Source organism: Ursus arctos, unplaced genomic scaffold (assembly GCF_023065955.2).
Source record: "Ursus arctos isolate Adak ecotype North America unplaced genomic scaffold, UrsArc2.0 scaffold_10, whole genome shotgun sequence".
NCBI lineage: Eukaryota > Metazoa > Chordata > Mammalia > Carnivora > Ursidae > Ursus > Ursus arctos.
In genome coordinates, this window is record NW_026622764.1 from 59,438,041 (window position 1) to 59,452,480 (window position 14,440).

Below are 14,440 nucleotides of genomic sequence, written 5' to 3' on the forward strand. Positions count from 1 at the left end.
AGTGAAACACTGTGACCCAGGTAATTTCTCTGGCCAGGGTATGTCCCCTTTAAGCAAAATCAGCATTGGAGAAGGTTGCCTTCTAGGTTGTTCACCTAGGCTTTGGAGATAGGGGAGAGGTAAAGGCCCAAGGATTGCTTTTCAGCCCTTCCCTGTTTTCATCAACTAACCTAATGCTACCCAAATTTTATCCTAACCACTTCTGGGGAGTTGCTACCAAGAACGGCAATGACTGTCTACAAGCAACTCGGGAAAGGCAAGAACCTGAACTTAAAATTTTCCCTCCCGCTCAGCCCCTCAAGACTACCCATAGCAGCCTTTTCCTGTCTGCAGGTTAAGGGACAGCTCTCACTTCTCTGGAGATTTCCAGGATTTGCTACTGTTAGTTTTTAAAATCCATACTTCAGTTTAATTTCTGTAGTTTTTGGGAAAAAGACTATCCTATGGATAGGAATTCAAAATTTCCCAGGAAATTATGGGAATGTAGTACTTTGGGAGTCTTGAAGTGTTTTTGAAAATTTAAATATGTATCTGTTTATATCGTTACTGATTTTTTTTTTTTCATAATGGTCATATTGGTATCTTTGGTATAACATTAGGTGAAGAGGGCAGGCTGCCTAAAAACCAGTAATGTTTGTGAAATGATGAACATTCAGCATGATTTTATGAAGTAGACAAATGCAAAGTGCATTTTCAATGTCTTATTTTACAGGTGAGGAAACTAAATTGTAGAGAGATTAAATTATCCAACCCAGTGGTTTGGTGGCAGGATGTCTTGACTTTGGATAATTTAACCAGATACCTCTTTGTGATGATCTGAGAGAAAAATCATTCTGAACACTTGTTCTACTTTCAGTTTAGAAAAATCTTTTCAACATTATTTAGGCTGTTCTTGGCCTACCTACTTATTTCTTCTCTACCAAATGGTGACCAGGGACTAACTCTTGACTCTGCAGTATTTATTGTTCTGGCATTTTCTTTTTGTGTCCTACCTATTACCTGGATCCACTTCCCTGTCCTTATGGTCAGATCATTCACATTTCCCCACAATGATTACAGAATGTATGAATGGTTGACAAAATGTAGAAGAAAGGAGGCTTAATCATGAAAACCATACCTCCCTTAATTCTTTCCTTCTCTTTCCAGTGGATAAACACACAGCCAAGAGGCTGTCCCAGAGGTCCGTTGCTGTACCCTGAAACTGTTTCTCTTGTTTCTGTCATGTTTCCTCATGATTTTGTCATGTCCTAAAATTCTGTCAGGAAAAAGAACCTGATTGCTTTCCAAAATGTCTGACTTCATTTTTTGTATGTTTTTTTTACTCTTTAGCAGAGTTATGGATTCCTTTTTAGGATCCTCTGACAACAGTGATGACAAGGGGTAAGTTGACTTGACTGATCTGCGTACCAAAAGGTAATAGAGAACATTGGTGGCAATGAGAGGCTTCCGTAAGAGATTGTAAGCTTCTGTAGGTAACTGTCTTTCTTCTGGGGTCTAGGTAGGAAAAAAAGTTATAAGAGCAAGACTTTCTACTTAAAGTTTGTTTGGGACCCTTAGTAACCAGTAACCAGAGCTCTTAGGAAACTCTCATAATGTCTGTGGTGAAATGCTGCTAAAGTGGGCCAGATGAAGAGAGGATCCTATTATTTGAGCAAGGAGAGGTGGCAGTGGACAGGGAGCAGTGGAGTTCTCAACAGAAGAGAATGGACCTGGGACCCCTGGGTGGCTTAATTGGGTAAGCGTCTGCATTCAGCTCACGTCATGATCTCAGGGGCCTGGGATCAAGTCCCGCATTGGGCTCCTTGCTCCACGGGGAGTCTGCTTCTCCCTCTGCCCCTCTGCCTATCCCCCTTCCCCACCACCCTGCTTGTGCTCTCTCTCTGACAAATAAAATCTTAAAGAAAAGAAAAAAAAGAAAAAGAATGGAGCTAATGGACCTCAGTCTGTCCCTTTACCCTCCAGAGATTTGCAACCATCTAAAGCTGGTGTCCCAAACGTAAACCCACCATCATGTTGGAGGAAGCCCCTGCCTCAAGTGTGCAGTTTTTTGAACCAAACTGAGGAACAGAAAAGACTTACATGACACATGAAAAATAAGGATATGATGAATGAACTTGATAATCAGGAAATAAGCTGAAAGGCTGTGTAGCTATAAAACAACGTTGTATTTTGAAGTAAATTCAACATCAGAGCAGTTCCTTAGGAGAGTTGAGTTTATCAGTAAAGAATTGCACTTGTCTTGATTTGTTAGGCTTTTTTGACAGACTTGAAATTTTTCAGTACAACTATATAAAACCCTATTTCTGAGGAAAATTGAAATACTGGTTTCCAAATAATTAACTTACAAAGTTTTTTTTTTTTTTAATTTAACCAGTTTACAAATTGAAGACTACTTCTAACTAAGTTCAAATAAGTTTGGCTGTGAAGTCACTGGGGTCTGATCATAGATGTTTTTAATTCTTTAGAAATCCAAATGAATTCCTATCTGGAATCTCTAATGAAGCCACCAATGAAAGGTAAGGTATATATTGGAGGGGTGGAGAAATTCAGTCTGGAGTACCCATGACAGTACAGAATTTTCTGGACAAGGATCTAAAATTTATTCTAAAAAGTTAGGATTTGCTGTGAGCTAGGTCGTGTTTACTATAACTTTTAGATTCGATAAATTCTTGTTGATCTGATAAATTGATCACATCACAGCTCCATGTAGGAAATCTCTAATGATGCTTTTCCATTTGTTGGTGTTTAAAATAAGCTAGACGAACTCTCTAGCCACAATGATGGTGATGAAGACCTTGATATTCCTAATTCACATGAGTAAGTCAGGTTAAAGTCTGGCGGGGAGGGAGCTATAGATGGATCTCTTATTTGGGGGGAGATAGCTTATTCTGAGACAGGAAGAAAATGGAAAACTATGGAAAGATAGTGTGTGGGATACCATGTTTTAAAATTTTTTTGTTTATCACACTTAAATGATCTAGGTTGAAAATGTGATTATATCTTTGAGAGTAATTTTATAGTCTTTTAAAATAGAGAAATGTAGAATACTTCAATTGTGTTCCTTATTTTTTTGCTGGATGTATTCTGATTCCCCATTTTGTTTTTTGTCTGAGTAATGAGACTAATAGAATGTGAACATGTTTTGCTGATTAAATTTTTACTCATCGGCATTCATGTTGACTTCTTTCTAAGTAATCTGACTGAGAATGCTTGTTATTGCTCTGATCTGAAGGCCTTTTTACTGTGTACTCAAGCTAAAGAAAGAATACATTTTAAAAATCACATGCCTGAACAGAAATAGTCATGAGATTTTTCTGCTTCTCTCCTGGCCAGTTATGCAACCATTTAATGTCAACGTTGGAGGATGAGCAGTGTTGAAGAGGAAATTAACTGGTCACTGTTGGGGAATTTTTTTTTTTCCTGTCTAGACAAAGATTACGTGGAAGATAAAGGGCTAACTAATGAATACAAATTACCCATAATTTTCCCTTAAAATTTTTTTAAAAATTCCAGTATAATTAACATACAGTGTTAATAGTTTTCAGGTGCACAATATAGTGATTCAACAATTCTATACATTAGTCAGTGTTCATCATGATAAATGTACTCTTTAATCCCCTTCACCTATTTCACCTGACCCTCTCCCACCTGCCCTCAGGTAACCAACAGTTTATTCTCTATTTAAAGTTCTCTTTTTTTGCTTTGTCTCTTTTTTACTTTGTTCATTTGTTTTGCATCTTCCACATATGAGTGAAATCATAGGGTATTTATCTTCTGAATGATTTACTTCACTTAGCATTATACACTCTAGATCCATCCATGTTGTTGCAAATGGCAAGATTTCATTCTTTTATATTACTAAGTAACATTCCATTTTGTGGTGTGTGTGTGTGTGTGTGTTTATATCTCCCCTCTTTATCCCTTCATCTATCTATGGATACCTGGGTTGTTTCGGTTATTGTAAATAATGCTGCAAAAAACATAGGGGTTGTGTATCTTTTCGAATTAGTATTTTCATATTCTTTGGGTAGATACCCAGTAGTGGAATTATTGGATCATATGGCAATTCTATTAATTTTTTGAGGAACCTCCATACCATTTTCCACAATGGCTGTACCAGTTTACATTCCCACCAATAGTGCATGAGGATACCCTTTTTCTCCATGTCAGCATTTCTTGTGTCTTGATTTTAGCCATTTTGATAGGGGTGAGGTAATCTCATTAGTCTTTTATTTATTTTTTATTTTTATTTTTTATGTTCAATTAGTCACTGTATAATATATCATTAGTTTTTGATGTAGTGTTCAATGATTCATTAGTTACGTATAACACCCAGTGCTCATCACAACACGTGCCCTCCTTAATGCCCATCACCCTGTTACCCACTCCCCTCTGAAACCCTCAGTTTGTTTCCTGGGTCCATAGTCTCTCATGGTTCATCTCCCTCTCTGATTTCTCCCCCTTCAGATTTCCCTCCATTCCCCTATGGTCCTCCGTGCTATTGTTTATGTTCCACATATGAGTGAAACCACGTGATAGTTGTCTTTCTCTGCTTGATTTATTTCACTTAGCATAATCTCCAGTTCCATCCATGTGGAAGAAAATGGTGGGTATTCTTTCTGATGGCTGAGTAAAATTCCATTGTATATATGGACCACATCTTTATCCATTCATCTGTTGAAAGGCATCTCGGCTCCTTCCACAATTTGGCTATTGTGGATATTGCTGCTATAAACATTGGGGTGCATGTGCCTCCCCTTTTTAAAATTATGATGTTAGTCACCATACAGTACATTCTTTGTTTTTGATGTAGTGTTCCATGATTCATTGTTTGTGTATAACACCCAGTGTTCCATGCAGTATGTGCCCTCCTTAATACCCATCACCGGGCTAACCCACCCCCCTACCCCCCTCTCCTCTAAACCCTGTTTGTTTCCCAGAGTCCATAGTCTCTCATGGTTCATTTCTCCTTCTGTTTACCCCCCCCCACCTTCATTATTCCTTTCCTTCTCCTACCAATCTCCCTGCTACTCCTTATGTTCCACAAATGAGTGAAACCATATGATAATTGTCTTTCTCTGCTTGACTTATTTCACTTAGCATGATGTCCTCCAGTCCCATCCATGTTGATGCAAATGTTGGGTAATCATTCTTTCTGAATGCCCATTCTTTCTGAAGGCTGAGTAATATTCCATTGTATATATGGACCACATCTTCTTTATCCATTCGTCTGTTGAGGGGCATCTCAGCTCCTTCCATAATTTAGTTGTTTGTGGACAATGCTGCTATGAACGTTGGGGTGCATATGGTCCTTCTCTTCACTACGTCTGTATCTTTGGGGTAAATACCCAGTAGTGCAATGGCTGGATCATAGGGTAGCTCTATTTTTAACTTTTTGAGGGACCTCCACACTGTTTTCCAGAGTGGCTGTACCAACTTGCATTCTCACCAATAGTGTAAGAGGGTTCCCCTTTCTCCACATCCTCTCCAACATTTGTTGTTTGTTGCCTTGGCAATTTTTGCCAGTCTAACTGGCGTAAGGTGATATCTCAATGTAGTTTTGATTTGAATTTCCCTGATGGCTAATGATGTTGAACACTTTTTCATGTGTCTGTTAGCCATTTGTATGTCTTCACTGGAAAAGTGTCTGTTCATATCTTCTGCCCATTTTTTGATTTGATTATTTGTTTCTAGTGTATTGAGTTTGAGAAGTTCTTTATAGATATTGGATACCAGCCTTTTACCTGTAATGTCATTTGCAAATATCTTCTCCCACTCCGTGGGTTGCCTCTTTGTTTTGTTGACTGCTTCCTTTGCTGTGCAGAAGCTTTTTATTTTGATGAAGTCTCAAAGTTCATTTTTTTCTTTTTTTCTCTTGCCTTTGGAGACGTGTTATGAAAGAAGTTGCTGTGGCTGATGTCGAAGAGGTTCAGCCTATGTTCTCTATGATTTTGATGGATTCCTGTCTCATATTGAAGTCTTTCATCCATTTGGAGTTTATCTTTGTGTATGGTGTGAGAGAGAGTAGTCAAGTTTCATTCTTCTGTATATAGCTGTCCAGTTTTCCCAGCACCATTTATTGAAGAGACTGTTTCTTTTCCATTGTATGTTTTTTCCTGATTTATCAAAGATTAGTTGACCATAAAGTTGAGGGTCCATTTCTGGGCTCTCTATTCTGTTCCACTGATCTGTGTGTGTGTGTGTGTGTGTGTGTGTGTTTGCCAATACCATGCTATCTTGATGATCACAGCTTTGTAATATAGCTTGAAGTCAGGCAACATGATGCCCCCCAGCTTTGTTTTTCTTTTTCAACATTTCCCTGGCAAGTTGGGGTCTTTTCTGGTTCCATACAAATTTTAAGATTGTTCCAGCTCCGTGAAAAATACCCATGTATTTTGACAGGGATAGCATTGAAAGTGTAGATTGCTCTTGGCAGCATAGACATTTTCACAATGTTTATTCTTCCAAACCATGAGCATGGAATGTTTTTCCATCTCTTTGTGTCGTCTTCAATTTCTTTCATAAGTGTTCTATAGTTTCTAGAGCATAGATCCTTTACCTCTTTGGTTAGATTTATTCCTAGGTATCTTATGGTTTTTGGTGCTATTGTAAATGGAATCAATTCCTTCATTTTCTTTCTTCAATTGCATTGTTAGTATATAGAAATGCAGCTGATTTCTGTGCATTGATTTTTGTATCCTGCCATGTTGCTGAATTCCTATATGAGTTCTAGTAATTTGGGGCTGGAGTCTTTTGGGTTTTCCACATCGAGTTTGACTACTTCTTTGCCCATTTAAATGCCTTTTATTTCTTTTTGTTGTCTGATTGCTGAGGCTAGGACTCCTGGTACTATGTTGAACAATAATGGTGAGAGTGGGCATCCCTGTCATGTTCCCAACCTTAAGGGAAAAACATTGTAGTTTTGATTTGCATTTCCCTGATGATGAGTGATGTTGAGCATCTTTTCATGTGTCTGTTGGCCATCTGTCTTCAGAAAAATGTCTATTCAGGTTTTCTGCCCTTTTTAAATTGGATTTATTTGTTTTGAGGAGTTGTATAAGTTATACATTTTGGATATTAACCCATTATTGGACGTATCATTTGCAAATATCTTCTCTCATGCAGTAGGTTGCCTTTTTGATTTATTGATAGTTTCCTTTGCTGTGCAAAAGCTGCTTCTTTTGTGTAGTTCCAATAGTTTATTTTTGCTTTTATTTCTCTTGTTGAGGACAGGTATTTAGAAAAATATTGCTATGGCCAGGGTCAACAGAAATTACCATCTTTATTCTCTTCTAGGATTTTTGTAGTTTCAGGTCTCACATTTTATTTATTTACATTGTATTTATTTTTTTAATTAAATTCAATTAGCCAACATATAGTACATCATTAGTTTCTGATGTAATGTTCAGTGTTCATTAGTTGTGTATAACACCTGCTGCTCGGTCTCACATTTAGATCTTTAATCCCTTGTGAGTTTTTTTTTTTTTTTGTGAATTGTATGAAAGTGGTCCAGTTTCATTTTTCGCATGTTGCTGTCCAGTTTCCCCAGCACCGTATGAAGAAACTGTCTTTTTCTCATTGTATATTCTTGCTTCCTTAGTTGTAGTTTAATTGACCCCATAAGTGTGTGTTTACTTCTGGGCTTTTTATTCTGTTACATTGATTTATGTGTCTGTTTTTGTGCCAGCACCACACTGTCTTGATTACTACAGCTAGGTAGTATATCTTGAGATCTTGGAGTGTGATTCTTCCAGTTTTGTTGCTCTTTCTCAAGATTGCTTTGGCTATTTAGTATCTTTTGTAGTTCCATGCAAGTTTTAGGATTGTTCTAGTTCTGAAAAAATGTAGTTTGTATTTTGATAGGGATTATATTGAATCTATTGAATGCTTTGGGTAATTATGGACATCTTAAGAAGATTAATTCTGCTAATCCATGAATACAGGATACCTTTCCATTTGTTTGTGTTGCCTTCAATTTCTCTTATCAACGTTTTATCGTTTCAGAGTACAGGCCTTCCATCTTTCTATTTTTGGTGCAATTATAAATGGGACTGTTTTCTAAATTTCTTTTCCTGCTACTTCTTTATTAGTCTGTAGAAAATCTACCGATTTCTGGGTTTTCATTTGTACCTGCATCTTTACTGGCTTCATTTATTACTTTTTTTAAATATTTTTTTATGTTAGTCACCATACAGTACATTCCTAGTTTTTGATGTAAAGTTCCATGATTCATTAGTTGCGTATAACACCCAGTGCACCATGCAATACGTGCCCTCCTTACTACCCATCACCAGTCTATCCCATTCCCCCACCCCCTTCCCCTCTGAAGCCCTCAGTTTGTTTCCCAGAGTCCATAGTCTCTTATGGTTCGTTCATTTATTACTTCTAATAGGGTTTTTTTGGTGGAGTTCTAAGGGTTCTATGAATAGTATTATGTCATCTGTAAATAGTGAGTTTAAATTCTTCATTACCAGTATGGATGCCTCTTATTTGTTTTCTTTCTTCTTTGCTTTCTTTTCTTTCATCTGATTGCCGTGGCTAGGACTTCCACTACTATGTTCATAGAATAAAAGTGGTGAGAGTGGGAGTGCTTGACTTGTTCCTGATTTTAGAGGAAATGCTGTTTTTTTCACCATTGAGTATAATGTCAACTGTGGGTTTTTCGTATGTGGCCTTTATTGTGTTAAGGTATACTCCCTCTAAACCAACTTTGTTGAGAGTTTTTATCAGGAATGGATGTTGAATTTTGACAAATGCTTTTTCTGCACCTAATGAGATATAGTTCTTATCCTGCATTTTGTTGACTTGGTGTATCGCATTGATTTGTGAATATTGAATTACCCTTGCATCCCTGCAACAAATGTCACTTGATAGTGGCGAGTGATCCTTTTAATGTATTGTTGAATGTGATTTTTCTAATATTTTATTTAGGATTTTTGCATCTATATTCATCAGTGACATTGGCCTGTAGTTTTCTTTGTTTGTGGTGGCTTTGTCTGATTTTAGTATCAGGATGTTCGCCTCCTATGAATTTTGAAACTTTCCTTCCCCTTCTATTTTTGGAATGATTTGAAAATAGGTATTCATTCTCCTTCAAATGTTTGGTAGAATACACCTGTGAATCCATGTGGGCCTGGACTTTAATTTAGGGGGAATTTTTTGATTACCAATTCAATTTCGTTCCTAGCAATTGCCTATTCAGATTTCTTTCCAATTCAGTTTTGGAAAATTGTATGTTTCTGGGAATTTATCCATTTCCTCTGGGTTGCCTAATTTGTTGGCATATAATTTCTCATAGTGTTATAATTCTTCATTTTTCAGTGGTGTCCGTTTTCTTTTGTTTGATTTTATTTATTTGGGTTCTTTTTTTTTTTAAATGATTTTTTATTATATTATGTTAGTCACCATACAGTACATCCCTGGTTTCCGATGTAAGGCTCGATGATTCATTAGTTGCGTATAACACTCAGTGCACCATGCAATACGTGCCCTCCTTACTACCCATCACCGGTCTATCCCATTCCCCCACCTCCCTCCCCTCTGAGGCCTCAAGTTTGTTTCTCATAGTCCATAGTCTCTCATGCTTCATTCCCCCTTCTCATTACCCCCCCTTTCTTTATCCCTTTCTTCCCCTACTGATCATCCTACTTCTTATGTTCCATAGATGAGAGAAATCATGTGATAGTTGTCTTTCTCTGCTTGACTTATTTCATTTAGCATTATCTCCTCCAGTGCCGTCCATGTTGCAGCAAATGTTGAGAATTCATTCTTTCTGATAGCCGAGTAATATTCCATTGTATATATGGACCACAGCTTCTTAATCCAGTCATCTGTTGAAGGGCATCTCGGCTCCTTCCACGATTTAGCTATTGTGGACATTGCTGCTATGAACATTGGGGTGCATATGGCCCTTCTCTTCACTACGTCTGTATCGTTGGGGTAAATACCCAGTAGTGCAATGGCTGGATCATAGGGTAGCTCAATTTTTAACTTTTTAAGGGACCTCCACACTGTTTTCCAGAGTGGCTGTACCAACTTGCATCCCCACCAACAATGTAGGAGGGATCCCCTTTCTCCACATCCTCTCCAACAATTGTTCTTTCTTGCCTTGTCTATTTTTGCCATTCTAACTGGCGTAAGATGGTATCTCAGTTTGGTTTTGATTTGAATTTCCCTGATGGCTAATGATTTTGAACATTTTTTCATGTGTCTGTTAGCCATTTGTATGTCTTCATTGGAAAAGTATCTATTCATATCTTCTGCCCATTTTTTGATTTATTTGTTTCTCGTGTATTGAGTTTGAGAAGTTCTTTGTAGATCTTGGATACCAGTCCTTTATCTGTAGTGTCATTTGCAAATATATTCTCCCATTCCGTGGGCTGCCTCTTAGTTTTTTTGACTGTTTCCTTGGCTGTGCAGAAGCTTTTTATCTTGATGAAGTCCCACAAGTTCATTTTATCTTTTGTTTCTCTTGCCTTTGGGGATGTGTCATGAAAAAGGTTGCTTTGGCCGATGTCGTAGAGGTTGCTGCCTATGTTCTCCTCTAGAATTTTGATGGATTCCTGTCTCACATCGAGGTCTTTCATCCATTTGGAGTTTATTTTTGTGTATGGTGTGAGATAGTGGTCAAGTTTCATTCTTTTGCATGTAGCTGTCCAATTTTCCCAGCACCATTTTTTGAAGAGACTTTTTCCCACCGGATGTTTTTTCCTGCTTTATCAAAGATTAGTTGCCCAAAGAGCCGAGGGTCCATTTCTGGGTTCTCTATTCTGTTCCATTAGTCTATGTGTCTGTTTTTGTGCCCGTACCATGCTGTCTTTGTGATCACAGCTTTGTAGTATAGCTCTAAATCTGGCATTGTGATGCCCCCAGCTTTGTTTTTCCTTCTCAACAGTTCCTTGGAGATTCGGGGCCTTTTTTGTTTCCATACAAATTTAAGGATCATTTGTTCCAGTTCTTTGAAAAATGTCCTCGGTATTTTGATCGGGATAGCATTGAAAGTGTAGATTGCTCTGGGTAGCATGGACATTTTAACTATGCTAATTCTTCCGATCCATGAGCATGGAATATCTTTCCATCTTTTGATGTCTTCCCCAAAGTCTTTCAAGAGTGATTTATAGTTTCTAGAATAAAGGTCCTTTACGTCTCTGGTTAAGTTAATTGCAAGGTAACGTATGGTTTTTGGTGCTATTGTAAATGGGATGGATTCCCTAACTTCTCTTTCTTCGGTCTCGTTATTCGTGTATAGAAATGCAACAGATTTCTGAGCATTGATTTTGTATCCTGCCACGTTACTGAATTGCTCTATAACTTCTAATAGTTTGGGAGTGGCTTCTTTTGGGTTTTCCATATAGAGTGTCATGTCATCTGCAAAGAGAGACATTTTGACTTCTTTGCCGATTTGAATACCTTTGATCCCTTTTTGTCGTCTGATTGCTGTTGCAAGGACTTCTAGTACTATGTTGAATAATAGTGGCGAGAGTGGGCATCCTTGTCGTGTTCCTGATCTTAAGGGAAAGGCTTCCAGCTTTTCCCCATTGAGAAGAATATTTGCAGTAGGCTTTTCATAGATGGCTTTTATGAGATTGAGAAATGTACCCTCTATCCCTACACTCTGAAGGGTTTTAATCAGGAAAGGATGCTATATTTTGTCAAATGCTTTTTCGGCATCAATTGAGAGGATCATATGGTTCCTGAGTCTTTTCTTGTTGATATGATGTATCACGCTGATTGATTTGTGAATATTGAACCACGCTTGCATCCCAGGTATGAATCCCACTTGATCGTGATGGATAATCCTTTTAATGTACTGTTGGATTCTATTAGCAAGTATCTTGTTGAGGATTTTGGCGTCCATATTCATTAGGGAAATCGGTCTATAATTTTCCTTTTTGAGGGGGTCTTTGCCTGGTTTGGGGATCAAAGTAATATTGGCCTCATAGAATGAGTTTGGTAGCTTTCTTTCTGTTTCTAGTTTTTGAAATAGCTTTAGGAGAATAGGTATTATTTCTTCTTTGAATGTTTGGTAGAATTCCCCAGGAAAACCATCCGGGCCTGGAGTTTTGTTCTTTGGAAGGTTGTTTATCACTGACTCAATTTCTTCATAATTAATTGGCCTGTTTAAGAAATCAATTTCTTCCTGTTTCAATCTTGGTAGTTTATAGGTTTCCAGGAAGGATTCCATCTCTTCCAGATTGCTTAGTTTATTGGCATATAGCTGCTGATAAAAATTTCTAATAATCCTTCTAATTTCAATGGTGTTTGTCGTGACCTCTCCTTTTTCATTCATAATTTTATTAATTTGGGTCCTTTCTCTTTTCTTTTGGGTAAGTCTTGCCAGTGGTCTGTCAATTTTATTGATTCTCTCAAAGAACCAGCTTCTAGTCCTGTTAATCTGCTCTACTGTACTTCTGGTTTCTGATTGATTGATTTCTGCTCTAATTTTGGTCAACTGCTTCTTTGTGCGTAGATTAGGCCTATCCCTCTGTTGCTGTTCCAGCTTCTTGAGGTGAGAATATAAAAACTGCATTTTAGATTTTTCTATTCTTTTGAGTGAGGCTTGGATGGCTATGTATTTCCCCCTTAGGACTGCCTTTCCAGTATCCCATAGGTTTTGGACTGTTGTATTTTCATGCTCATTGATCTCCATAAATTGTTTAAATTGATTTTTGATTTCCTGGTTTATCGAGTCATTCCTGAGCAGGATGGTTCTTAGTCTCCAAGTGTTTGAGTTTCTTCCAAATTTTTCCTTGTGGTTGAGTTCCAATTTCAGAGCGTTGTGGTCTGAGAATATGCAGGGGAGAATTTCAATCTTTTGGTATCAGTTGAGACCTGTTTTGTGTCCCAGAACATGGTCTATTCTTGAGAATGTTCCATGGGCATCAGAATAGAATGAGTATTCTTTGGTTCTGGGGTGTAGTGTTCTATATATATCTATGAGGTCCAACTCGTCGAGTATGGCATTCAAAGCTCTTGTTTCTTTGGTTAGTTTTTGCCAGGGTGTTCTGTCTATTTCTGATAGTGGAGTGTTGAGGTCCCCTACTATAATGTATTTTTATCTATATGTCTCTTTATTCTGGTTAAGAGTTGGCTTGTGTATCTTGCTGCTCCCCTGTTGGGGGCATATATATTTATAATTGTCATATCCACTTGTTGAATACTTCCTTTAAGAATAATATAGTGCCTTTCTGCGTCTCTAACTATAGTCTCTAGTTTAAAATCCAATCTATCTGATATGAGAATTGCTACCCCAGCTTTCTTTTGAGGTCGATTTGCGTGAAAGATGGTACTCCATCCCCTTACTCTCGGTCTGAATGCATCTTTGGGTTCGAAATGAGTCTCTTGTAGACAGCAAATGGATGGGTCATTTCTTTTTATCCAATCTGCAACCCTGTGGCATTTTATGGGAGTGTTCAAACCATTTATATTGGCACTAAGAACTGAGAGATATGATTTTAATGATGCCATGTTGCCAGTAAAGTCTTTGTTTGTATTGGTTGTGACTTTCTGTTCTGTATCACTCTTGGGACCTTTTTACCTTTATAGAACCCCCCTTAATATCTCCTGTAGGGCTGGTTTCATGGTTACGAAATTGGTTAATGACTGGCGATTCTGAAATGTCTTTATTTCTCCATCAATTCTGAATGACAGCCTTGCTGGATAAAGGATCCTTGGCTGCATGTTTTTCTCTGAAAGAGCTTTAAAAATGCCCCCCCCCAACCCTTTCTCTCATTCCAGGTCTATGTAGACAGGTCTGACATAATTCTGATGCCTTTGCCTTGGTGCGTGAGAAATTTCTTTGCCCTGGCCGCCTTCAATACTGTATCCTTGGATCTAATATTTGTGAAATGCACTATGACGTGACGTGGCATAGGTTTGTCGTGGTTGAGCCTGGGAGGGGTCCTCTCTGCCTCTTGGACACGGATGTTTGTTTCCCTTGCTAGATTAGGGAAGTTTTCAGCTACAATTTGTTCAAATATCTCTTCTAGACCTCTGTTTTTCTCCACCCCCTCGGGGATGCCGATGATTCTGACATTGGATCGTTTCATTGAGTCAGTAATCTCCCGTAACCTACATTCCTGGACGTGGATTTTTTTAAGACCAGCTTCTATTTTCGTTTTTTTCTCTATTAACCCATCCTCCAATTCACTAATACGCTCCTCTGTTTTTGTCAGAGCCTCTAGTTTTGCCTGCATTTGGCTCATAGAATTTTTAATTTCTGTCAGAGTCGCTCTCATTTCTGACCTTAGGGATTCTATATTCTCAGTAACCTTTTCGTTAATACTTTTTTCAATTCTACTCATCATTTTGACCATCGTTACTCTGAATTCCATTTCTGATAATTTTGTTACATCGATATCCATTATTTCTGTGGCAGAGGCCACAGACTCACTGTCTTTTCTTTGCTGGGGGCGGGGAGGCTTCTCCATCTTGTCATTCT

The 14,440-nt window shown here is 38.0% G+C and overlaps 1 protein-coding gene across 1 annotated transcript in view; it reads left to right on the forward strand.

Annotated features, from left to right (window-relative positions):
* Positions 1–1,332: 1,332 nt before the first annotated feature.
* The window catches only part of LOC113251010 (uncharacterized), an 89,935-nt gene continuing 76,827 nt past the window's right edge, over positions 1,333–14,440 (forward strand). Inside the window, exons 1-2 of the mRNA XM_048215543.2 lie at positions 1,333–1,380; positions 2,466–2,516. Coding sequence (XP_048071500.1) covers positions 1,337–1,380; positions 2,466–2,516 — 95 coding nt within the window. The 5' untranslated portion in view covers positions 1,333–1,336. The remainder of the gene's footprint in view (positions 1,381–2,465; positions 2,517–14,440) is intronic.